The following is a 23,404-nucleotide window of genomic DNA, read 5'->3' as shown; positions in this document are numbered from 1 at the left end:
ATAGCCTGCCTCTTAATTCCTGTTCTTCCCCTTTAGACGAAAAGGAAAATCCAAAAGAAAAAGCAAATACAAGATTTTGGATGCAACGGATCAAGAAAGCCTGGAGTTGAAGCCAAATCCCAAAGCAGGTAAAACATGAGACGAGCTCAGCGTTTCCAGAATGCTGACTAAGAATACTCCTCCTCAGTGGACTTAAGATCACAGAGTGAGACAAACTTAATGTTAGGCACTGACAGACAAGTCTCAGAAGATCAAAGAGCTTGTTTCAGATGTGTAGGCAGAGCATTTAGGTAAATTGACTAACTGTGGTTTAGAAATCAAGGCTGAAACTGGCTTAGTCCTGATGTCTCCACTTTCTATCATAGAGGTATTATGTGGAGACCTGTAAACTGTTCACAGAAAGGTCCAAAAATTGGTATCGACTATAACTTCTCAGTTATGGAACTCTCAGGCAAGAGAAGCAGAGATGAGTAGGAAGGATAGTAAGAACGCAGTCATCTTCTCTCACACACCTGCATATTCTCTTTACTACAGCTTTTTGCCCTCAGAGAGCTCTCTAAACAATGCCCCTGAGCCAAGTCAGGGAGGCAGAGATCTCGCATATTTTCACAGCCCCTTTTGGTAACATAATTTTTTTCCCTACCTGCGTGTTGTGCTTTGCAGTATCTCAAAATGTCTGTGTGACCTCTGTCATGCCAAGTTATCTTAAACAGGATCACTTTGTCTTTGTCTTCAACCTTTGAAGGAATAAGTGGCAGATCCAGGAAAGTGTATTGATTAGACTACCCCTTTGACATGTTGAAAGAATGAGAGTGAAAGGGGGGGAATGGAGTAAGGTGTGTTTGACTAATATTAAAAGTATTTTTAACATGGGAATGTCTCTCCTTCCAAGGTGCCAGACAGAAAGCCCAGATCCTCAACACTAGCCTGATGCACTCAGAATCTGAACTGGACAGTGATGAAGCCATCTTCACATGGCCTGACCGGGAAAAAGGGAAACTGCTCCGCAGTCAGAATGGCTCCTTGCGCAATGGACAAGTGATGCTCAAACCCAAGAACCAGAGGGAGGAAATCCTATAGCTTCTCCCAGGCAGCCTTTTGCTGGAGCTCTGTGGCAGAGAAGGCTGCTCCCATCTTCTTCTATAAGGGCCTTTGGAGGCCGGTTTGATTAGGACTGTGCTGCTAACTTGTTTCACAGAAAATAACTTTGGTTTTGTGGATTTCTTTTAATTCAGTTAAAACTGGTTGTACTTGAATTTGAATGTCAAGGGAAATCAAAGGGAGGAGAAGGTAACTGTGAACCACAGACTATTCATCAGGAAAAAACAGAGCTGGCATCTGGAATGCAGCGGGATAGAACCACTTGGAGCAACCGTGAATGTGCGGGACCCTCCTAGCCCACCTCAAACTGCAGCAGAGAAAAACACCCAGGGACTTCCAGGTCGTTTGCCTTGGGAGCTCCTTGGAGAAGGAAGGTCAAGGCTGTGCTTTGAGCTGTGCTCTGAGCTCCCTTCAGGCTCCAGTAGCCTTGCACAGACTACTCTTGCTGTACAACAACTCTTCTCTTTTACTCCCACCTTCCCTAATCATTTAAGCACTATTTTGATTTAAACTTGTCCTTTCACATGCACTGTCTGCTTTTGGAGTGTGCAGAGGGGGAAGCTAAACTCTCTGGTCACGCCCCATCAACTTGCAGTTGGGAGAGGGTTTTGTAGCTGTTCTAAATTGTGTCAGGCTTCTCTCGCTGGGAGTGTTGACACAGTGCCTGTTCAAATGTGAAAAACTGACCTGTCTGTGCTAGCTTGCTGGGCTAGGAGACCCCCTCCTGCAGAAAGCTCTCCTGGTGGGTGCCAGAGCCAGGGAGGGGACACCCACCTTTGGTACCTGCATCCAATGGTTGGCTTATTTCCAAAGCTGTGAGATGTTGTTCAATGACCCAGCACTCTCCATAGGTCCCCAAACCCTCCACGAATCTGGATGTTACCAGCTGTATCTTGATTATGAAATGCCATAGACTTTTTCTTAAAACTTGTACAACCCAGGCCAACAGGGGTTGATATCCTCAATTCCCAACAGCTGGCTGTTCCCCTCTGGCTGGTAGCTTAGTGGCCTCATGCTGTGGCTGAATAACCCTGCCTGCTCCTAGCACAGTGTAAGTGCACACTTAATGCACTTTAGCCAGTAGAAAGGGGAACTCTCAGCACCTGCGGGCATCACATGCTGAGTGCCAGCGGCGGTGTTTCCCTGCTGCTTGGACTCTGGGAAAGGCCTTTCTAGGAATTGGGTGTGTGGTGGTCCTTTCCTATACCTGCTTCTTTATCTCACTGTACTGCTTTCATGAGCTGCACCCCTGTCCTTGGCCAGCAATCAGCCTCTCACTGGCATGAAGGATGCCATTGCTCCTCCAGGGATGGGTGGGCAGTTTATTGCCTTTCTTTGTGTTAATTTATTAGAACTGGAAACCTATTCCATTGGCTTTTTTGGGGTATAAAAGCCAAAAGGCTTTAACTTCCTTGGTTGTATTTATATTGCTGCACTACTGATTTGTGTTGAGCTAGGTGAAGATTAAACACTATTGAAAGTAAGGGAATGTTCCCTCACTGAATGTAGTCATGGCTGCTGCTAACTTTATTTTTCCGGGCAATCAGCTGTCTTCCTCGGGCACCAGCACCGGAGTCTATGTCGTTCTCGCCGAGCACCGCGGCGTTAGCCTTGTGCCCCATCCGCTGCGCCGGGCACGGGGCTCGCCTCCCGCTCCGCTGCGGTGCAACCCAGGTCACCTCCGCCTTGTGCGCGCGGCTTCCCGGGCCAGGGCTGCTCCTTCCGCACCCTTTCTTTCTCGCAGCTGTTCCTTCCCCCAAGCCCGCCTTGGACCACACACGGGGATGGCGGGACACCAGGATGCTGCAGTTACCATGCCTTAAAGGGGCACAGTGAGTGTTTGTCTGAAACTATTGTTGCAAGTTGTACTAATGGCCAGAGGCTTAACTCTTGAGTGACTCCACCCTCCAGTGTGTTTCCCTTCATTTGGATGCGAGATTAACAAACTAAAAGAAAATGAGATTTTTTTGAAGCTGCAGGAGTTAAGCAGATTTGGTCCTGGGACTGTGCCTGACCTTATTTTATGCTGTTAGAGGAGCGGTGTTGTCGTCTTTAACTGTTTCTCGTTCTTGGAGCATGTGCTTTCTTGAGCCTTTTGCTCCTCTCCGTCTGGGGAAGCCCTCTCTGCAGTAAATAGGATCGCTTGCCGTGGTTGAGCTTTCGGGTGTTCTTTACTGCGCAGATCAGTATCCTCACAGGATACTTAAAAGCACAGTGCGCTTTTAAGCTAGCCCTGGCTCCCTATTATGGAAAAGGGAAGAATTAGAATCTGGCACGTGACAGCACCTTTGCTTAGCTGAGGTTATTTTCTTCCCCCTTATATTTCACTGTGGGAAACAAACATTTACATTGCAGTGCTTTAGTCAGCTGGCAGCACCGCCGTGGGCAGAAGCGGCGTTTCCTGCCTCGGCGAAAGCTTGACTTTGCAGTAGGCTGTGGCGTTCCCTGCGCTCCGTGCTGAGCAGCTCCGCGAGCACAGCTTCCTCGACCTTCCTCGCGCCTTAGTCGTTTGTCATCCCCTAGCACAGGTTTGTGACAGAGCATAGCGCGAGCCTCCCCTTAGAGGGCTGCTTCCCATGAGTATTCCCTGGCTGTGCAGCTTCTCCGCCAGGCCAGCCGGGAGCTGCCGGCCCTCCCCGGAGCCCTCTCTCGCTTGGCTGTTAACCCCTGGTGCCTCTGAGCTGTCACCTGCGCGGGGGCTGCAAAGGACGAGGGGTGCGCGGACGAGAGTCCAAGCCTAAGGCAACGCGAAGCTGGAGGGCGAGAGGATACCCTCGCAAGCCAACGGCGATAGCTTCTGGCCCGCCATGGGAACCTCCTAACGCCGGCAGTAGGGGCAGGTTGTCTGTTTTAGTGCACTATAATGCAGACCTCCTTCCAAGGTGTGGGTGTGTGTGTGCGTGCGTGTGTGTAGAATAAATGCATTATTTTAGAATCGTTTACTGCCCTCTCCTCCTCCCCCCTAGCATCACTCATATCATTGCTCATTTGTTACCCAAGTACTGTGATCCTAGTTTGACCTTGCAATGGGAAGGTTTCTGCATTGCTATGCATCATGATTGCACAATTAGAGACACTGGCTACGAGTTACCCATGTGTGGAAGTTAAGAGCTGAGACATCTGTTAGATGAACCATCAGCTTAACTTGGTTTTGTTTTCTTCTTTAACATAAATGTACTTCAAACATTTGTTAACGTGTTGGAGGCAAATGTCGCGATCTTGTTTTAAAATAGTTTGCTCATAAATCTTTTCTTCATTCTTCTGTATACCAGGGGGCTGCCCAGCCTGTCTGAGCTTTGGTCTAACAATGTTTGTTGATTGCAGTGTTACTTGGATCAAGACTAATTTTTTAAAACAAAATGTTTCTTGCAAATAAACAGGGAAGATGTTTTGCTGCTGCTTAGCTTGCTTCTTTCTCCAGTTTCAGCTGTGGGCTGGTTCCCAGTAAGAGCACTGTACTCTTGCAAAGAATTGGAAGTCCTTCCTCGTTCCTCTTCCCCAGTGCCAGGCAGCAGGGGCTCGGTAGGCACCGCTGGACAAGGGGCTGCTTTAGCTGCAGCGCCCTGTGGGGCACCATTACCATAAGCGGCTCGCAGGGCTGCCGAGCGCTTGCTTGACAGACGGCCAAGGCTGCCGCTTGCTTAGCAGCCGGCTGCAGCAACCGCTACGGCTTGACTGCTCTGCCTTCGCGTAGGGCGCAGGAGGGAAGGTCACAGATGCCGAGTCTCATACAACGAACCTTGCACTTGTAACGTGACCTCTGGCTTTGTTTAGCTGAATGCCAAGTTTCAGCCTGGGATCGCTGAACCCCGACCGCCCTCGCCCCGGTCTCTTGCTCTGCCAGGTTGAGCAGCTCACTTGCTCCTGCTCTCCTGCCACGCTGGCAAAGGCCATCAGTGATTTCCTTGAGGTCGGTCACCCCTAGCAGCAGAGCTGAAGCTTTGGCGTCCAGCTGCGCGCTGTAGCCACAGGAGGTGCAGGGGTGCCGTGGGCTGGTGTTTCGGGCTGGCGACGGGTGCAGGTCCCCACCCGTCTGCCGAGGGCCCTTCGTTCCCTGAAGCGGAGGCACGCGGGCACCCTTGATTTCACTGGCAGGTGAACTAGCAGAAGCTTCCGGGCTCGAGCTGCACCCGTGCCTGGCCTAACTGCACCTCCCGAGGAAGCAGAGGAGCCTTGGGAGCGGAGTCGTTGACGGGGATGGACAAGGCTGCCCGGCTGCGGCTGTGGCTGTGGCTGGCCGCTGCCGAGAGCGTGCTTTAGCGCCGCTGCAGCCAGAAGGGGCCTGATGGCAGTGTGGGAGGCGGATGTTTTGAAGAGCAGAGGAAATTCACCTTCAGCACTGCCCTTCTGTCCATGCGCGTCTCGCGTGGTCGACAGGTTGTACTGGAGCCCTCGGAGTTCAATGTCACCTAAGGAAAGGAGAAGCCAATAGTCCGCTGTGCTCCCCGGGCCCGGGGGGCCTGACCACGAGCGCTGCAGCGCTGCCTTCGCCTGGCGTCAGCCGGGCACCGAAGCAGCCCGGCGGCCGTAGGAGAAGTTCAGCCCTGCACCAGGTGCCCCCTCCTCGCTGCCCCCAGCAGGAACGGGTCTGGGAGCAGCCCCCGTCTCCAGCAATCTCTCTCGCTTATCTGGGCACCTTCCAGCAGCGCAGCCATGCCCTCTAGTTAGCGTTACCCAGCTCTGCTATTTTTATTTCCTGATAACTGTCGCCATCCCAGGGCGGAGGGGGAGTTTGCCAGGGTTTCACCGCTGCGGCCTCTGCTCGGCTCCGCTCCGCGCTGCCAGCGGGGACCGAGTTTTGGAAGGACGGGCCCCCCGCCGAGGGTCATTCCTGCACGTCTGCTCGGGGGGGAAGGGGCTTTGCTCGGCCCTGGGGTTGTTTCAGGGAGCGTCAGGGCGACCCCAGCCGAAGCAGCGGCTCCCAGGGCTCTGCTCACCCCGGGCAAGTCAGGCTGCCGGCGAGGGAGCCGCCGGCACCGGGACCCTCTGCGCGCCGGCGGCCCTTGGGGACACCGGCCACCTCGGCCGGCGCTGGGACGGCAGAGCCGGCGCGCCGGTCGGGCCGTTAACGGGAGGGGAACTCGTAATAGCTGAAAATACAAACCAGCTTCCCCGGCATCGACTGTCCCTCCCTAAACAGCTCCCTGCTCCAGAGAAAGTGAAAACAGCACCAACACCTGAGGCAAACCCAAACCCTGCTCTTTGCCAGGCCGGGCACTTCCTTCCCAGCTCTCCGGGCGCGCTCTCGCCCCCGTTGGTGCCGTCCCTGTTACAAGCCCGTGACTTTGGCGCTGCCTCTCCGCGGTTTTGGGCGCCGGATTCCCCGAGCTGCTGCTGCTTTGCCTCTGCCAGCCGGGCCTCGGCGCGGGGCAAGGTCACGGCCGGCCGGCCCTGTTTGCAGCAGCCCGAAACCTCCTCCAAGCGCGTAACAGGCCAGCGAGCCAGTGCATCCCGGTTTGCGGAGGGCGAGCCCCGGGCGGCGCTCCCTGCTCCTCCGCGGGCGCTGCGGGGCACAGCGGGGCGCCAGGGCTGGCGCAGCCGCCTGGCAGCCGTCCCTCGGCAGGGCTCTGCCCCTCCTTGCTGCTGGCCCAGGGGCTTAATTTTAGGGTGCCTGGTTTGCGGTGCATGGTTGGGGGCGAGCGCAGCCGGCTCCGCGCGGGGGTTTTGCAGAGCGCCGCTGCTGCCCGCGCGACCTGCCCTCTGCCAGCTCTCGTCCCGCGCCGGCCGGCGGAGAGCCCGTTCCCGTGCCCGGGCCGCGAGGACGGCCGCGAGGCCCCCGCTGCTGCAAACCCGGCCCGCCGGGTCCCCAAGGGACGCGTGCCGCGGCGTGGGGCTCGGCGGGCGCTCTGACCCGCTGCCCGCCCGCCCGTCCGCGCAGGGCCCCGCGCGCCGAGTGAGTCCGTCTTTCCATTGTTCAAACAATCCCTTTTCCACACGCGGTGCCAAAGCCTCCCCGCTCGCTCCCGCACGCGCCAGTATATTTAGCTGCCTCTAAGCCTCTACCTTTCCTTATATAGGAGAGGCCAAACGAATTTCGCACTCTCATTATTAATAGCCCGAGAGGAGCTCTTAGGAGGCTGCCAAAAATAGCAGGCAAACAGAGCGCGCCCGGCGCGGGGAGGGCGTCGTGGCAGCCCGCGGACCGCCGGAGCCGGGGTGCCGCGCTGCTTTTTTTCTCACTCTGCCCCTCGGTGACCGCAGCAAGGTGTCTGCCGTGGCCTTGCCCCCGGCGCCGCGGGCGGGCAGAGCCCCCGGCGCCGCCGAGCCCTGCGCTGCGCCGCTCGGGGCCGGGGGAAGCCCGGGGATGCCCGGCGGCGGCGGCGGGCGAGGACGGGGACGGGGACGGCTGCAGCGGGGCCGCCGGCGGGGAGGAGGCTGCGAGCGGCGGCGGCCGGGCCGGTGAGTCCGGGGGGGCCGGGGGGAGGGCGCGATGGGCCGGGGCGATGCCCCGCCGGAGCTTCCTCCCTGCCTCGCGTTCGTCCGTCTGCTCCTGCCAGCCGGCTGGGCGGGCGAAGCCGCCGGGGCGGCGGGTGTGCGGCGGGAGCGGGGCCCGGGCGGAGCGACGAGCTGCACGGCCGGGACGCGTCTCCGCGAGCCAGCGAGCGCGGCCGGGCACGCGGCGCTGCCGGAGAGCGGCGAAAAAAGATGCTTCCTTTTATAGCCAGGCTGGGGCTGTTCTGTGCTGTGCGAGTGTGCGCGCCGTGTGTGCGCGCCGTGTGTGTGTGTGCGCGCCGTGTGTGTGTGCGCGCCGTGTGTGTGTGCGCGCCGTGTGTGCACGCCGTGTGTGCGTGCGTGCCGTGTGTGTGTGTGTGCGTGCGTGTCACCAAAGCCAGGCTTGGCAGCCCCTTCGCCGGCTCTTCTGCCTCTCCCCTGCCAGGCCGTTTGCCCCCGGCGCCCCGCAAGCTACGCGGTGCCGGGGCTGCCACGACCCCCGGGCAGGGCGAGCTACGGCGCGAGGCCGCCGACGGCCCCGGGCGGCTGCAGGTGAGCTGCTGCCCGCAGCAGCCCCGTCCCGCTGCGGACGCGGCGCCCAGCCGGGGCAGGGGCGGCTCCGCCAGCTGGGGCTGCAGCCCGGCTCCGGCGTCGGCCACGGGGCTGCCCGAAGGGTTAAGCGGGTGTCAGGCCTCGGGGGCTGCCGCTTGCCGCCGGGAGCAGGGTGCTGGTCCGGCGCTGCAGGCGGAGGATGCTGGGGGCGCAGGTGGGGGCACCGGGGGGACCGCGGCCGTGCTGGCACAGGCAGGGCCCTGCGCCCCGCGGCGACGGCTCGTGGCTCGGCACCACCAGCTCCCCGCAGAGAGCGGCAGCGCAGTGTGGGCAGCGTCTCCAGGCTCCCTCCGGGGCTGCTGCGGCCGCAGTGCCCTGCGACGGGGCAGCCTGGGCACCCCCAGGACTGCACCCTGCACCCGGCGTTTGCACCCGGCGCCCTGAGCGGGAATTTAGGGGCGGGAAGGTCACTGGGGTCAGCGCACGGGGCTGCGCCTGCCCCGGCCGCGGCCCGTCGGCCCGTTCCCGCTCCGAGGGCTGAGCTTTCCCCTGTGCTCCTGCCGGGTAATCCCCCTTGCCCCCATCATGGTCTCCAGCCCAAGAGACCTCTGCAAAACCTTCTTCCAGAGGATGAATTCATAGCCAGCCCCCCCGCCAAGGACGGCGCGTGCCGGGGTGCGGGAGCGCCGGCGGGATGCGGGGGGGGGCGGGTGCAGCGCCCCGAGCGGGTCGGGGGCTGTCACAGCTCTCTGCAGCCCGTCCTGGCTGGGGGCAGCGCCCTGCTCCCCTGTTCTACACCTGGGGACACGGAGGCGTCCCGGGGGCTCGCCGGCCTCGGGGGACGCTTGGAGCTGGTGGCCGGGCTGCTGCCAAACCGGCTGACTTTCCAAAAACATGTTTAAGGGAGAAGGGCCGGGAGCGACCCCGCTGCGCGAGGCGCCGGGTCCCGCTGCCTGCCCGGGGGCAGCAGGACGAGGCGCTGGCAGCGCCCTGCAGAGCAGCCGCCTCTTCTCCGGGAGGATCCCGCGCTGCCGGGATTTCCCCCGAGGCCCCAGGGTGAGCGCGGCTCGAGGGAAAGGTGGGAGACCGGAGGCATCCAGCCTTCAGCCGAAGCGCGGCGGTGACGCTGGCCCTGGCCACCGCGCCGGGCTGTCCCCGCAGCGCGTCCCGGCTCGTCGCAGCGCCCCGGCTTCGCTCCTGCTACGGCCGAAGCCGTAGCAGAGACCTTTGCCTGATGCCGGAGCCCGGCCGAGCCGGCCTTTGGGGCCAGGAGCCGCAGGTTTAGCCTCTCTGGGATGGGGGCTGAACCCCTCCTGGGAGCCCCCCAGCGTCCCCACGTCAGCCGGCGGCCAGGAGCCGGTCGGCTGGGCCAGCGGGCGCTGGGCCGGGGCCGAGGTCTGGCGGCGCTGCGAGGTCCCGGACGGGCCGGGGCTGGCAGCAGAGGAAGGGGTTAAGCCCCGGACTCTGCCCCACACCTGCGGCCCCGGAGGGTGACGGTGGGGCCAGGATGAAACCTGCCTCTGCCCCGGGGCAGGTCTGGCTTTAGGTGGAGGTGTGGGGTAGGGCTGTCGCCATCGCCTTGCCGGTGGGGCACGCAGGGCGCAGCCGGGCTCTCGCGGCAAGGCGAGTGCGGCGTCCCGCTCCTCTCGGCCCTCCTCGCAAGGAGGCAGCGAAGCCCCTGCGGCGTGGGCCGGGGGCTGCCCGCCTCCCTCGGTTCCCTCCCGGCGGCCGCGGTCGGGGGCCCGCGAGGTCGGCCGCGAAGCCTTGCCCGCGGGGACCCCCCCGGCAGAGCCACGGAGGAGCCGCCGTCAGCGGGCGCTGCCCGAGGAGCGGCGCCTCGGCCCCGTGCCAGCGCGGAGCCCGGGGCCGGGCGAGGGCTCTGCCTGTTTCGGAGGTGCCAGCGAGCTCCCCGCGCACCCTCGCCCCGGCTGCGCCTCGAGCCGGCCCTGCCCGCCGCCCCAAAACCGACCGTGTGCCTGAGCGGGGCGGCGGGGGGGGGGGATGCTGGGCACCTGGGGCTTCGGGATGGCTCGTGCGAGCAGCTGCTGCCGCAGCCTCGGGCTTCACCACCGCTTTTCCCTCCTTTCAAGGTCCCGACGGCCCGCGGCAGAGACGGACGCGCCGGGGGGCCGCGCGCCAGGCGGACGGCTCCGGCGGGCCCAGCCTCTCCCTCCCAACCCTACATACTTCTTCATATGCCCATATGGAGCCGGCGGCGTTATGGAATGTTAAGAAGTATGTATTTTTGGGCTGGGACCCCCGCGCCGGGACCCCGCCGTCACCGCCGCCTCCGGAGACACCGTGCGTCCCTGGAGCTGGTAAAAAGGAACCAGATCAACTTGCAACTGGATTTGGTCCCCTTCAACCAGCTGCAGCGGCGCACGCGCTACGGCACCCGCTTCGTCCCCGCGCGCGGCCCGGCGGGGCGCCAGCGGCACCTCGGAGCCGGCGGGGGGCTGCCGGGCCGGGGGTGCCCCCGAGGGCTCCCGGGCCTCGCGGAGGGAGCAGGCGGCGTGCCGGAGAAGGCGTCGGCAAAGCGTGGCTTGGGCCGTTTCTGATGCTTTCAGGGGGAAGAGAGAAGGCCTGCGAGGGGCTCGGCCCGCCCGCGCCCCCTCGCTCGCCCTGGCCCCAGCTGAGCTGCTAGCGTGTCTTTTTAAAAAAAAAAAAAAAGCGCCAAGCTTTACAGTTTCTGCAGTGCGGTTTTAAAAGGGCCGAGAAAGAGGCAGGACCGGCAATGCGGAGCTGCGAGGACGGTCGCTCTCGCCCCAGGGGCTCGGCCTGAAGCCCTGCGAGTAATCGTGGGGAAACGAAACCTGGAGAAAACGAAACCGCTTCTCCTTGAGCGGCTCCGCGTCATGTCGCGTCACCTGCCGCCCGCCACAAAAGACGGCAGCGGCGGCGAGCAGCCGGCTGCAGCGGCTCCGCGCAGGTCAGCGGCCGCGGAGATGCGGAGATCCGGGGGGGGGGGGGGGGCTGCGCCCCCTTCCCGCGGGGGAAGGGGCCAGATGGGGCTGAGAAGAGGAGGGGTGCACGCCGAGCAGCGGGGGGACGAGCCCGCAGCGGTGGTCTTCCCGGCGCTGCTGGCGCAGGGACATGCCGGGGGGGCGGCGGGGAGGGGGGGGGGGATATCTCGGCCGGCAGCGCCCCAAGGGGAAACTTGTCCTGTGCTTGAATCCCGAAGGTAGCGAGGCTCGGACCGGCTCGGCGCTGCTCCCGCTCCCGCTCCCGCCGCCGGCACCGCCGCTATGACCTGTAAGCAGCCGGCCGCGCTCGCCGGGGCCGCGGGGCCGCGCAGCCCCCCCTGCGCCGGGGGCCGGGGCAGCCGAGGTCCCCCCCCGCGCCGCTGATCGCTCGCCTTGTCTTGCAGCCATCCTCAGCGCTGCCGTGGGCGCCGTGGCAGGACTAGGTAAGGCGCTAGCGGGCACGAGCGCAGCCCCACAAAACAGCCCCCCAAATTAACCGCTTCACCGGGGAGGGGGGGGGGCGCCCCGCACAGCTCCGCCGCAGAGGCAGCGAGATTCCCCCCCCCCCCCCGCTGCCCGGGGGGCAGCAGCCCCGCGGCGGGGCAGCCCCCGAAGCCGGGCTGCAGGGCGGGGGGTCCGCTTCCACGCGCGGGTTCCCCCCCCCCCCCACTCTCTGAGCCTGGGCGAAGGGCTCCGCCGAGGAGCCGCCGGGGCTGGAGGAGTTTGCAGCCTGGGGAAGAGCAGGGCCCGGGAGATCGTTCACGCTGCTGCGCTCTCCGTGACGCAGGAGTCGCTACCGTTGGGGTCCCGGTAGCCCTGGCAGCGCTGGGCTTTACTGGAGCAGGAATTGCAGCCGGCTCCGCAGCTGCTGCCATGATGTCCTCGGCCGCCGTGGCCAACGGTGGCGGGGTGGCCGCCGGGAGCCTGGTGGCCGTCCTGCAGTCCGTGGGTGAGTGCTCGGTGCCGGGGAGCCGCGGGTGGGAGGGATGCTCGTGGCCCCCCCGCGCCCGGCCCCAACCTTGCTGGGGAGCTGCCTGAAGGCAGCAGGGGCATGGGATTTGGGAGGCCCCTGCTCTGCTCGGGGGTGTTGCAGCGAGCCAGGAGCGCAGCGTGCATGGCCGCTGGGTGGCGGGGGCGTGCGGGGGACCCCCACCCCGTGGCAGGGAGCTGGGGCTGGGAATGCTGGGTGGGGGGCCAGGAGCAGGGCTGACTTCTCTTCTTCCTCAGGGGCCGCAGGACTCTCTACAGCTGCGACAGAGGCCGTGGTGGCTGCTGGCGCGGCTGTCGCATCCCTAGTGTGACCCAACCCCACCGGGACCACCTGGATCCCCGCTGTGATCCCCTGGATCCCTGCCGTGACCCCCGCACTGAACCATCCCCACTGTGGTCCCCCCATCCCACTGGGATGCCCCTGGCACAGATCCCTCTAGCTGCACCTAAGTCCCCAAATAAAGACATCTGTGCTTTTCTCCCAGGACGAATGGCTGTGTGAGCACGGGGTGGCACTGGGTGGTGGGGTGGAGCAGCCCTGAGTGGCTCCAGGTGGCACTGGGCCGGCTAGGGTGGCCCTGGGTGGGCTGGAGCAGCTGTGGGTGGCCCCAGGTGGCACTGGGTGGGGTGGAGCAGCCCCTGGTGGCAGTGGGTGGGGTGGGGGGGGTGGAGCAGCCCCTGGTGGCAGTGGGTGGCCCCAGGTGGCACTGGGCATGCTGGAGCAGCCCCTGGTGGCAGTGGGTGGGGTGGGGGGGTGGAGCAGCCCCTGGTGGCAGTGGGTGGCCCCAGGTGGCACTGGGCATGCTGGAGCAGCCCCTGGTGGCAGTGGGTGGGGTGGGGGGGTGGAGCAGCCCCTGGTGGCAGTGGGTGGCCCCAGGTGGCACTGGGCATGCTGGAGCAGCCCCTGGTGGCAGTGGGTGGGGTGGGGGGGTGGAGCAGCCCTGGGTGGCCCCAGGTGGTGCTGGGTGGGGTGGAGCAGCCCCAGGTGGCACTGGGTGAGCTGGAGTGGCCTGAGGGCTCTCCCTGCTCTGTCATTCCTCCCGGGCGGTCAGGAGAGCAGCAGGCTGCACCTTGGCTGGTGTTGACAACGGTAGGGACTGTGGCGGGGTGGGCACTCCTGGGCAAGGGACCCCTGGGGCCAGACCTCCCCAAGCAGGGTGGGCACCCTTGGGACGAGGCGCCCCAGAGCAGCCCCGGCTCTGGCTTGGGGCTTGCTGCTGGCTCCTCTCCAGCGCTGATGCTGCTGGCTGCTGGCCCAGGCTGCTGCTGCTCAGCCAAGAGCAGTGTGCGGCTGCGTCGTTACCCAGAGCCATCTCGTGCATCACTGCTGCGAATTGCTGCATCCTCTTCCTCATTCTTGCAAAGGCACCAGGAAGCTTGGCGTTGGGGTGAGACGGTGGGTAGAGGGGCCAGTCCTCACAGCTGGGCGGGGGGCCTGGGTCTTGGCTCGGCTCCTGGGATCTGCTCCCCTGGGCACGAGGGCCGCAGCGTGCACAGGGCTGGCTGGTGGCTGGTCACAGCCCCACCGGGGAGCTGGACCCCATCTGGGACTCTCTTTCCCTTCTCCTGCTCATCTGGCAGGCGGCACCTAGCTGCCAGGGCACCAGCACCTGCTCCCATGGTGGTGGTTCCTGGGGCATCTTTATGGCATAGGCATGGCGATTTCCCAGCCAAAAGCGTGGCCACAAACTGTGGCAAGGAAAAGCCTGTCTGAGCCAGTGGGATGGGGGAACCAAGCGCAGGCCCTCAACCACCGTGTTATAGGCTGCTGCAGCTCCTTTTCTGCCTAAGACTGAGCTCTGCCTCCAACTAAATGAAGCTTCTTCCTTCCTTCCAAGGGATGGGCAGAAAAATCAAAGGAGCAAGCATTGGGGCTGCTGTCGGACTAGGTAAGGCGCTCCAAAGCACCTGTGTTACGGGGCGGCTGAGCAGAGCCTGGTGCTGCCGAGCCCTCCAGGCCATGCAGGCGAGGGTGGCCCTGTCCCTGAGCTTGCTGCAGCCCAGAGCCGTGGCCTGCGGTGCCCCAAAGCCGCACGGGTGGCTGGCGAGCTGCAGCTGGGGGGGCTTTGGGCTCTGCTCTGGGGGAGTGGGAGGCCCTGCGCTGTCCCTGCAAACCTGGCTGTGCCCATGGCCGCGACTGTGCATGCCTTTCTCCTGCACGAATGACTCTCCTCTCCTAGGATGGGGCATGTCCTATCCCTGCTCCCCTGGCCCTCTCTTGGCAGCCCTCATGTCTGCGTCCTTTTTGGGAGGCTGGATAAGAAATGCTGATGGCAAGAGGAGAGATGTGCTGTGCAGTAACGCTGCTGTGCCCACACTGCAGGAGTGGCATTGGTTGGTGTCCCGGTGGGCATCTTGGCGCTGGGATTTACAGCCACAGGCATTGCTGCGGGGTCTGTAGCTGCCAAGATGATGTCAGCGGCTGCCATAGCCAACGGCGGAGGAGTGGCTGCAGGCAGCATCGTGGCCGTGCTGCAGTCTGCCGGTGAGTGGGGAGGGCGGAGGAGCTGAACTGTCTGTGCAGCTGCACCTGAGACCTGGGTGTGCACGAGTGACTTGGGGTTATAAACTAATCTTGCTGTAGAGCCAAACCAGCCTGTGCCCTGTAGTGCATGATTTGATGTAATCACTCAAAACTGTGGGGAAGGGATGGAGACCAGGGATAAATCCATAATGCAGTAGGAAGACACATTCAGGGCTTGCTGGGATAAAGGCCCCAAGGTTGAAGACATCTGGGCCCGTGAAGGTACCATGTCTGCTCTTCTGCCAAGAACAAGGCTTGCACTCGTAGGCACTCTGGCCATTTCCAGGAAAGGCTGGTGGAAAGGGACTTGCTGGTGCTCAAGGTCCAGAGCCCGTTTGCAGGCCAGCTCACCCAGATGGAGGTCGGAGAAGTCATTAGGTACCCCTATCGTGTGCCCTGTCCATCAGCAGGGAGAGCAGATGGTACGAGGGCATCATGTCTCTTTCTGTCTTTGCAGGAGCTGCAGGACTCTCCCTAGGTGCCAAAATTGGGCTAGGGTCAGTCTTTGGGTCACTTGGTGCAACAGCTGGTGCCTGGTGGCCAAAGGGGTCAAGCACCAACAACACTTCCTAAACACAAAGCTGAGTAACAGCAAGAAGAAACGCTTTAGCCCAAGGCTTTTGAAAAGCAGCGTGACATTCGCTGGAAAGCCCGCTGCAAACCCACTGCTTGCTTCGCTGTCTTCTTAAAAGCTGTCAATCCACTTGAGCAGAGAGTACATGGGAAAACAATAAACCTGGCTGCAGGTGGGTGTCTCTGTAGTGGGTTTGTGTGGTTGCAACGGGGGTGGGAGAGGGGCTATGGGTGGGAGGGGGGGGGTACGGTGAGGCCAGACAAGAGGACTATTGCCAGGGCCTCTGGGTACCCAACAGAGAGCACGTGTGAAAGACCATTCATGCAGCTCTAAAAAACAACAAATTGAGGGGAAAATTGTCTGGATGATATAAAGAAAAAAAAAAAGTAAGAGCCACTACCTGGTTGTCTGCAATGTACCAAGCAACTCCTAGCCACAATAGAGGTCTCTTGCCAGGCAGCAAGAAGTTTTGCAGCAATTGCACAGAATCAGACTGACATCAGTAGAAATACAGGGGTGAGAGGCTTTCAACATTTTGAAGTTTCCCATACAAATATATTTCCTTACCTCCTGTGTGGGCCTTGGCTGAGTGTCCGATAGCAGCAGAGCAGCGCAGTGGCGAACAGTGCAAGGTGCAGCCCTGCCGTCAACCTGCTACTCAGCTGTTTGCATTTTGTGCAGAGAGCTCATTAGTGACGCAGGCTTTGTTAGAGCTGTGCATGCTTCTTTCACACTCAGGTTAACTGTAGCTATACTAAACCAGGCAAAAAATGGTATGTGGATCCCTCCCCCCACCCCCAAGCATGAGAGACATTGCTATATATTTTGTATAGTCATGATGGGTTTCTTTAAACTCTTTTATTCAAAAGAGCTGGAAAATGAGACTGCAGTGTTTGTGAGATGCCAGAGACAGCCTAATTTTCAGTGTTCCTGAATTTGAAAGTGTTTGTTCTGTAACCTGCTGTTCCCAGGGGACTCTGCTCTTCAGAATTGGAAACTGCAGCAACAAAAATAACCACTATTTGAAGAGCACTGTAAAGGAGTCACAGATTTCATGCAATGATATTGGTATATACATGCTGTAGTCTCTTGGCATGTAAGCAAAAATAATAGAATGGAATTAATGTGAGAGTGAAGTTGGACTTTGCGAGCTGCCTTCCTCCCACTGATGAATGGGGCTGGGAATGCGGCTCCCAGGGATGCCCACTGCAGCCATCACCCCCCCCCACCCCTAAGCAACCTCGCAGCTTCCCGAGTCTTAGCACTTCAGAAACTTGGAGCACTGCAGCACCTAGCGCTTTAGAAAAACAGCGTTCACTTGGCTCACCATAGAGAGCAAAGGGGAAGCTGTGATGACTCTTACCAACAACAATGATATCAGGGCCATATGTAGCTGGCACCTGCGGCACTTAAGCCTCTATGGACACATCATAGCAGGGCAGTTTGAGGCCCAAAACTGAGTATGGGATGGCAGTAGTCAGAAGCATTAGCAGTAGACAACAGTTTGGCAGCATCTAATGAAGTAAAGCTCCTAATGGGCCAATATCCCTGACCTCAGGGACTTGGAGCAGTCAGCCCAGGACCTGTCACTCCCACAGGCTCCAGAGGGCACTTGCTGCTGCACCTAAGGGCAATGCCCCAGGTCCCAGCAGAGCCTGTACGAAGCCAGCTGCTCACTTAACGTTTTGATAATACCTCATTTGGGATGGGGAGGGCTGGATCAGAGACATCCAGAAGTCCCTTCCAACCTAGATTATTCTCTGTTGAATACAGTGCTGATATAAAGCTGAAACTTGAGTCACACAGATCATGCTAGCTATGCAAACTTCACTCGGTCATTCGGGAGCGGCCCATGTGATTGCACTAGAGAGGCTGGGTGGGAACAGGAAGGGGAGGTACACTGGTGAGAGAAACGAAACTTGCAGGAGACACGGAAACAGACTCCTTGGACAGAGATGACACAGTTTGTTGCTGTCGGTGTGTATTTCCCAGGTACCTGTCAAGTGCCTCAGGATTTTCACTGGTCCAGGAAAAGCTTACCTTATAGTTTTTTCCAGTTTCAAAAATCTCTCCCAATGAAAAGATGCGACAGCAGCAAGGATGTAGATAGTTTTTATTATAAACAATGTTTAATTCAAATTGTACATGGTGATGGATGACAGACTGGACTGACATGTGAAATGAGAACATTTTATCTGAACAATATAAAAAAATACAAATGCAATAGGAACTCAATATATACACACACCACACACCAAAACCCTCCAGTTTCCACATTATCTCCTCATCTCTGCTCAAGCTGCCACAGCAAGTGACCAGCTTGCAGCCCCTTAAAATGTAGCCCCTACACAGCGACAGCAAGGACCGGACATATGAATGCTGAGTATTTACACGTCACTGTCATAATGTGGACCAGCCCTAGAATGTGTACAGAGGAATAGTCATTTGTTAATCACTTAAACATGATTTTGTTATAAAGCATCTAGACTAAATCTTAAATCATATTTTTACAAATTAAGATCTTGATCCTGTAAATACTTACATACGGGGTGGATTTACACGGGGAAGGACAGAAGTACAGCATAGGCGACTGTGGCCTCATCCTTAGCTCTGCCTGGAACAAAGTTCGCCAGGCAAATGCGAGGGGGAGATGCCATGCTGCATCCCAGCCCTGCACAGCATCCACCCCTAAGATCTGCTCAGCTTTAACTAGCCCCATTAAGTCTAAGGTCAACTTGCAAATTTAGGCCTTTGCACATCTGCAGGATCTGACCTAAATCCTCAGGGAGAGAAAGAAAAAAAAAAAGACTTGCCATTGCAAGACCAAGACTGCAGAAATAATACATAGAGTGGACTTGCTAATACACCTTAGCATTGTTATGTTATTAATATGTGGCTATCTTTGAACAGAGCATCATCTCTCTTAGCTCTGTCAAAAATATTCAGAGTAGTTCTGCTTTAGCAGCAAGGGATTTGTTTTGGTGCCTTCTCAGCAATCCTGATGTCCTCCTCACTTCCTGGTGTGATAAGCACAGCATGTCATATCAGTGACTGTTTTTAAAAAAACTCCACTTTTTGTACTGTATTTCCATAAAGGAAGACTGATCCAGTCTATCATACTTAAATACACTGGTGAACAAGGCTCTCTTGCAATCATCTGGCTTTCAATTTCTGTATCCTCTATAATTAATTACCAATTGCATTATATAAATGTATTACGCAACAGCATTGGTCAACAAGCTGCCACAATAGGTCTCTACTGCTTTTGCAACTCACATGCTTTCTTTCTTAAGCATCTTTTCAGTTTTCCCCATCTCCTCACACCAATACCATCTACAAATGGTCAAATCCAGCTCTCCTCAAAGGATGATATAAAACTATCATCTCATGCATAATAATATATATTAAGCCTCCATCAAGATAAATACTGTCACAGCAAATACTGCTATGACCAGTAGTATAGTCATTCATCAGACTTCTGGGAACATTTAATCAGCATGTGTGTAATATTTTGCTGGTGATTAGCCATTTTTGTTTTCTAAATGTACTCTTTAAAATTGAAGGAGTATCTATGCTTTCTCGACTTGGTAAGGCTAAGCTGGCTGCACAGGCAGACTCACAAGGCTGTGGGTACACTAGCGTTTCTCAAAGTAAGTGTAAACTAGCTGCAGGATTAGGACCTTAAAAACTGCACTGTTTAAAGTGCCCAGGGATGCTGCCATAGGGGAGGTACAGGAATCTCATTCAGAAAAGCATGAGAATTTTCACTGAGCTTATTGTAAGACAAATTAACCTTTGTAAAATGAGGTTTTTCCGGTGAGAGGTGTCATTTCCATGGTACCGTGAGCGCTCAGGTAATTCTGGAATTTCAGGGCAAGAGTGAAAGTGTGATATTCGGTCCTAAGGAACCTTCCTGGTCACTGAAGATGATCAGACACCGCTCACAGCAGTGAGGAGGGCAGCACCAACCCTGCTCCACTATCCCTGTTGCCATATCCACGACACTTACTTATCTTAACAACTTCCATGCAGCGAACAGCGACTGGTAGATTACTCAGAGTGGCTGGCTCTATTACGTGTAACTCTGCCTAAACAAAATGCGTTAAGAAAGAAAAGTTACTATGCAGGACAAAACACTGTAATTCACATTGTATTACTTAACTAAAAAGAAGGGAAAGTTTGAAGTTGTTTCAGCTCTGCACGGTTGCGAAGTCAGAGGACAAGCCACCATGACCCCCCTGCATTCGGTTTTGGGGGAAGAGGGTGTGTGTAACAAACTCTGATGCTGATCGATCTACATAAAGCTCATCTCAAAGGCTTCAGAAAGGAACAAACCCCACTGTGCGATGCTCTATAGCCACATGGGAAAGACCAGTCCTTGCTGTGACGATATTAAACTGCTATTTTAATGATGACTTAAGAACAACTAACCCCCCCTCCAAAGTCTATGAGATTTTCTTTTTAAACTTAGATTGCAACGTGATACATGAAATGAGGATGTACTCTTTTATTAAGGTTAAAGGTTTTTTAATCACTTTTGCAGAATACAGATACGATTCAAACAAACTATTTTTGGGGTCTCAATAATTCACTTATTAATACCATACATTGAACTCTATAAATTCTCATATAAGAAAAAAGTCTTTTTAATATAGATTATGATGCACTGGTGACCTATTTAGATCTTTTGAAGTAACACTTTGCAGTTATATAGCACCTTTCAACACAAGGCTGCAAAGCATCCTACAGAATTTAGCCTCATAATGCCCGTACGAGGTAGGAAAGTCTAGCCAATTTACAAATGGGTACAACTGAGGTACAGAATGGCAAGGAACTAAACACGAGGCTTTCGTCTATACAACAGCAGTTACTTGAAGTGTACGCTAGATCCTGGGCTATATAATGAGTCAGTGGCTTAACTGGGGATAAAATCAGGAGTAGTCACTTGTCACTTGCACCCTTTTTTTAAAAGGGAGAATTTTGGCTCAAATACAAGCTACCCCGCAGATCTAAAAGACCTTCCCAAAGTAGTCTGGCCTTTTGTGTTATAAATATATAGAAGAAAGAATAAAAGGTCCAGCAGTCTTAGACCTAAGGCCCTAGGTATTATGTTCATTGGTATATATAACAATCTACTATAAACCACAAAAATAACTAAGTCATACTTAATGTGGCTACTGCAGTCTGTATCGATTATGTATGACTAGCAGGAAGTTGGACTGGATTTTTTTTTTTTTTTTTTTTTTTAGTAAGATTGAGTACTTGGGATGCATATGGAGATCTGGGGTTTGGTGTTTTACCTTGGCCATTTCCTGTGATATACTCTGTACAATTTAAATTCCTTCTTTCTCTCCAAACAGTAGATAATCTAAGATATTCCAGTTTTTGTTTCTTTAATTAAAAAAAAAATTTCTGAGAAAAAATCAGATTAATGACTGTTACTATCCCATGGAAATTTAAGTACTGGGACTAGAAGAATCCAAGATGCCTGGGGTCCGCAAAGCCTTTCAACTTTTAAAATCATTCTACAACTTTGCAACACTCACTGGACCAGATCTCTACCACTGGTGCAATCAACTGAGCTCTTATGACTTCAACAGCTGCAACCTCTATTGATGAATTAAAAAAAAAAAAAAAAAGCTGTTGCAGATTTTGCTATTTTTCACAAAATAACAAAAAAGCTAACATTCTACAACGCAGGAATTATACACTTTTAAAAATCAGGTTTTTCACTAGGTTTGTCCTGTCTTTGACATGTACCCACATTCACTGATTTTTCTTAATAGCATCTAATTGAGATGCATTGAATATAAAACAATGACACCTATGCACCTTAAATATCATTGGCATTAGTTACTTGTCATGCACAATTGCCCATCTGCACAATGCAGCACAGAAAGCAAATATGGTAAAACTTCTACTGCACAGACTCTTTAGAGTACAGTTCAATGGCTACTGCTTCACCACTTACTCCATTATTATTCTTTCTGACAAGTGTAAAATAGTTTCCTCAAAGCACAACAAAAAAAAGGTACCAAGTGCTTTGGAAATGGGGGAAGAAGGAAACTGAAGATAAAAATGCGAGAACTTACAGCTCAGCCAGATGCTATGGGCTTGACATGGGAACTGCAGGATGAAATTAAAAGCGCTATGTTCATGCCAGAGGACAGACTAAATGAGCAACTTCACCCCTTAGTTAAAAATTCCACCTTTTAGAAATGGCTGGAGTCAAGTTTTTAATAAATGCAACCATATTGTGCAGAAACATTCTACTCCTCCTTTTTCAAGCCAGCTGTTTCCCTAAGGAAAGATATAAAAAGAATATCCCTACTGTATATAGAGTTAGTCCTACCTGCCAGACAAAACTGCAGTCATATACTGTGGGAGAGACCGGTCTCAAGCAGCAGATCATAGTAAGGCAAGAAAGGCAGTGATCATGTAGGACCTAGTCTTGCAGTTTCACCTTTCAAGAAATCTATGAAGAGATGAAAAATGGTGGTTCACACCTGCTTTACTCACATAAACCTTACTTTATTGAACTGTCTGGGTAAAGGAGACAAGCTTAGGTTCAGAAGCTGTTACTCTAATAGTCAAGCTACGCTCCGATTCAGTTTAATTTCTCCTAAAACTGCTTCTCAGCTTTCCAGTCAGCAATGGTCCATGATTTTTACTGATTTTGGTGCTCGTACTCAGTTACAAAACACCATCCTCAAAACTGGATGAAAACTGGCTGAATGGCAAGAGAAAGGTAAAATAACCTGGTTTCTTTAGGGAAATGTTCAATAGTTTTCAATCATTGTAATAAGCAATCACCAATTACTGCCACTGCAAAGAATTTTCATCTGTGCCGTGGTTAGTGGTACTTTCCCTCTTTCTTCTGCAACGATGTTCAAGTTGATTGCTCAACACTTGTTATTTCTTTAAATCTTGTATGCTGATCCCTTCTACTGAGCACATACTGTAGACGAGCAGCTATTTAGTAGAAGAGAGCAAATTTTAATTTTGCTTTCACTAGATCTGTTCGGAATGTTTAAATTGGATGACACAGACAAAAATCCAGCAACCCGTTGTGCTGATGTCAGCCAAACTCAAATTTACACAGGGAGCATGGTGACTGTGCTTTGAGAAGAGCACCATAAAGATTTTATACAACAGCATTTGTTCTGCTTTCCTTTTTTTAAGGCAACAGTGAAACTATTGCTCAAGGGACTGAAAAGAGTTACTAAGATTGTTACCAAAAAACCAAAGACTTTATTGCACATGCAGAGTCACTTCTGTAGCCCTAGCACTAAAGCTTCATCGGTGCTGCCTCGCCACTGTATGAGCATACCCTTAGGAAATAGGAAACGAATGACTCTGCTGCCTTTTTATTTCAAGTCTCTGAGGAGACATCACTGAGCTGGAGACTACTGCCAGAGAAATCCAGGGTTTTCTTTTAGATCACTGGTTAATGAGGTTGATGATGGAATAATTTATTAGCTAATTTAACTTCTTTCGCACCTAATTCTGTGACATTCCAAGTGCCTTTAGTATCCTCCTTTCAACTGAAACCAAGAAAAATTAGTAGGCATGTTCTGAGCATCTTTCAGAATAAAAACTGCTAGGAAAATACCAGCACTGCATAGATAATATCTGCACTCCAAGAAGCATTTTAAATAAAAATCTCTGCAAAATCCAAAGACTTGAATTAGTAAACAGAACTGTAATTCTCTACAGGAATATACTCTAATGAGTAACAAGACATTCTGGCTTCCAAGCTCTCAAACTAGACAGTTTGTACAGCTAAACTATCATTGGAAATTAAATGCTTTTAAACAACGTGAGTCTAGCAGTCAGAAGGCATACAGATAACGAAAGAAACCCTCTCAGCAGGAAGTATTATCTTCTACTTGTCTTTCTCATACTCATCTTTGTTGCTTCTCCGTCCATGAGACTAAAATATGATTTTTCTCCCTAAAAAAAATATTTCAAGTAATGAAGTGTTGCATGGTCAGCAAATGATTCAGATTTTTTAATTATAAACAACTTTGTCTAAGTGTTTAGAACTTCAATGCTGCATGGATAATCTATAAATATATTTTAATCCTTCAAGGCAAGAGATCTTGTAAGTCAGTGAGAATTCTAGCCAGCTTGACTACAAACCCCTCGAGAGGCTACAGTAACACAGGCACACCCAGAACGATGCACACCGTTGCCGCAGGGCACAAAGCAGAAGGTACCTCACTAGAAAAACTGAAACTAATCTGTTCTGTTAATTATATCATCAAA

At 55.1% G+C, this 23,404-nt stretch overlaps 3 protein-coding genes across 5 annotated transcripts in view; all 3 read left to right on the top strand.

Annotated features, from left to right (window-relative positions):
* The window catches only part of KIAA0319L (KIAA0319 like), a 32,237-nt gene extending 29,628 nt beyond the window's left edge, over nucleotides 1-2,609 (top strand). For all 3 annotated transcript variants that reach the window (XM_068917145.1, XM_009685840.2, XM_068917146.1), the window contains 2 exons: nucleotides 37-128; nucleotides 893-2,609. In XM_068917145.1, coding sequence (XP_068773246.1) covers nucleotides 37-128; nucleotides 893-1,080 — 280 coding nt within the window. In that variant the 3' untranslated portion in view covers nucleotides 1,081-2,609. The remainder of the gene's footprint in view (nucleotides 1-36; nucleotides 129-892) is intronic.
* Nucleotides 2,610-10,888: 8,279 nt separating this feature from the next.
* LOC138062055 (interferon alpha-inducible protein 27-like protein 2A) lies at nucleotides 10,889-12,522 on the top strand. Its single transcript, XM_068917683.1, has 5 exons — nucleotides 10,889-11,014; nucleotides 11,267-11,337; nucleotides 11,453-11,491; nucleotides 11,836-11,997; nucleotides 12,276-12,522. The coding sequence occupies exons 2-5, from the start codon at nucleotides 11,331-11,333 to the stop codon at nucleotides 12,347-12,349; spliced, it is 282 nt and encodes a 93-aa protein (XP_068773784.1). The 5' UTR covers nucleotides 10,889-11,014; nucleotides 11,267-11,330; the 3' UTR covers nucleotides 12,350-12,522.
* Nucleotides 12,523-13,260: 738 nt separating this feature from the next.
* Nucleotides 13,261-15,309, top strand: LOC104151201 (interferon alpha-inducible protein 27-like protein 2A). Its single transcript, XM_009685843.2, has 4 exons — nucleotides 13,261-13,426; nucleotides 13,877-13,927; nucleotides 14,362-14,523; nucleotides 15,020-15,309. The coding sequence occupies exons 1-4, from the start codon at nucleotides 13,276-13,278 to the stop codon at nucleotides 15,133-15,135; spliced, it is 480 nt and encodes a 159-aa protein (XP_009684138.2). The 5' UTR covers nucleotides 13,261-13,275; the 3' UTR covers nucleotides 15,136-15,309.
* The last annotated feature ends 8,095 nt before the right edge of the window (nucleotides 15,310-23,404 follow it).

The sequence above is a fragment of the Struthio camelus genome, chromosome 23 (assembly GCF_040807025.1).
Source record: "Struthio camelus isolate bStrCam1 chromosome 23, bStrCam1.hap1, whole genome shotgun sequence".
Lineage (NCBI taxonomy): Eukaryota > Metazoa > Chordata > Aves > Struthioniformes > Struthionidae > Struthio > Struthio camelus.
Note: the sequence above shows the minus strand (reverse complement) of the source record. Positions and strands in the feature narration are given on the sequence as shown.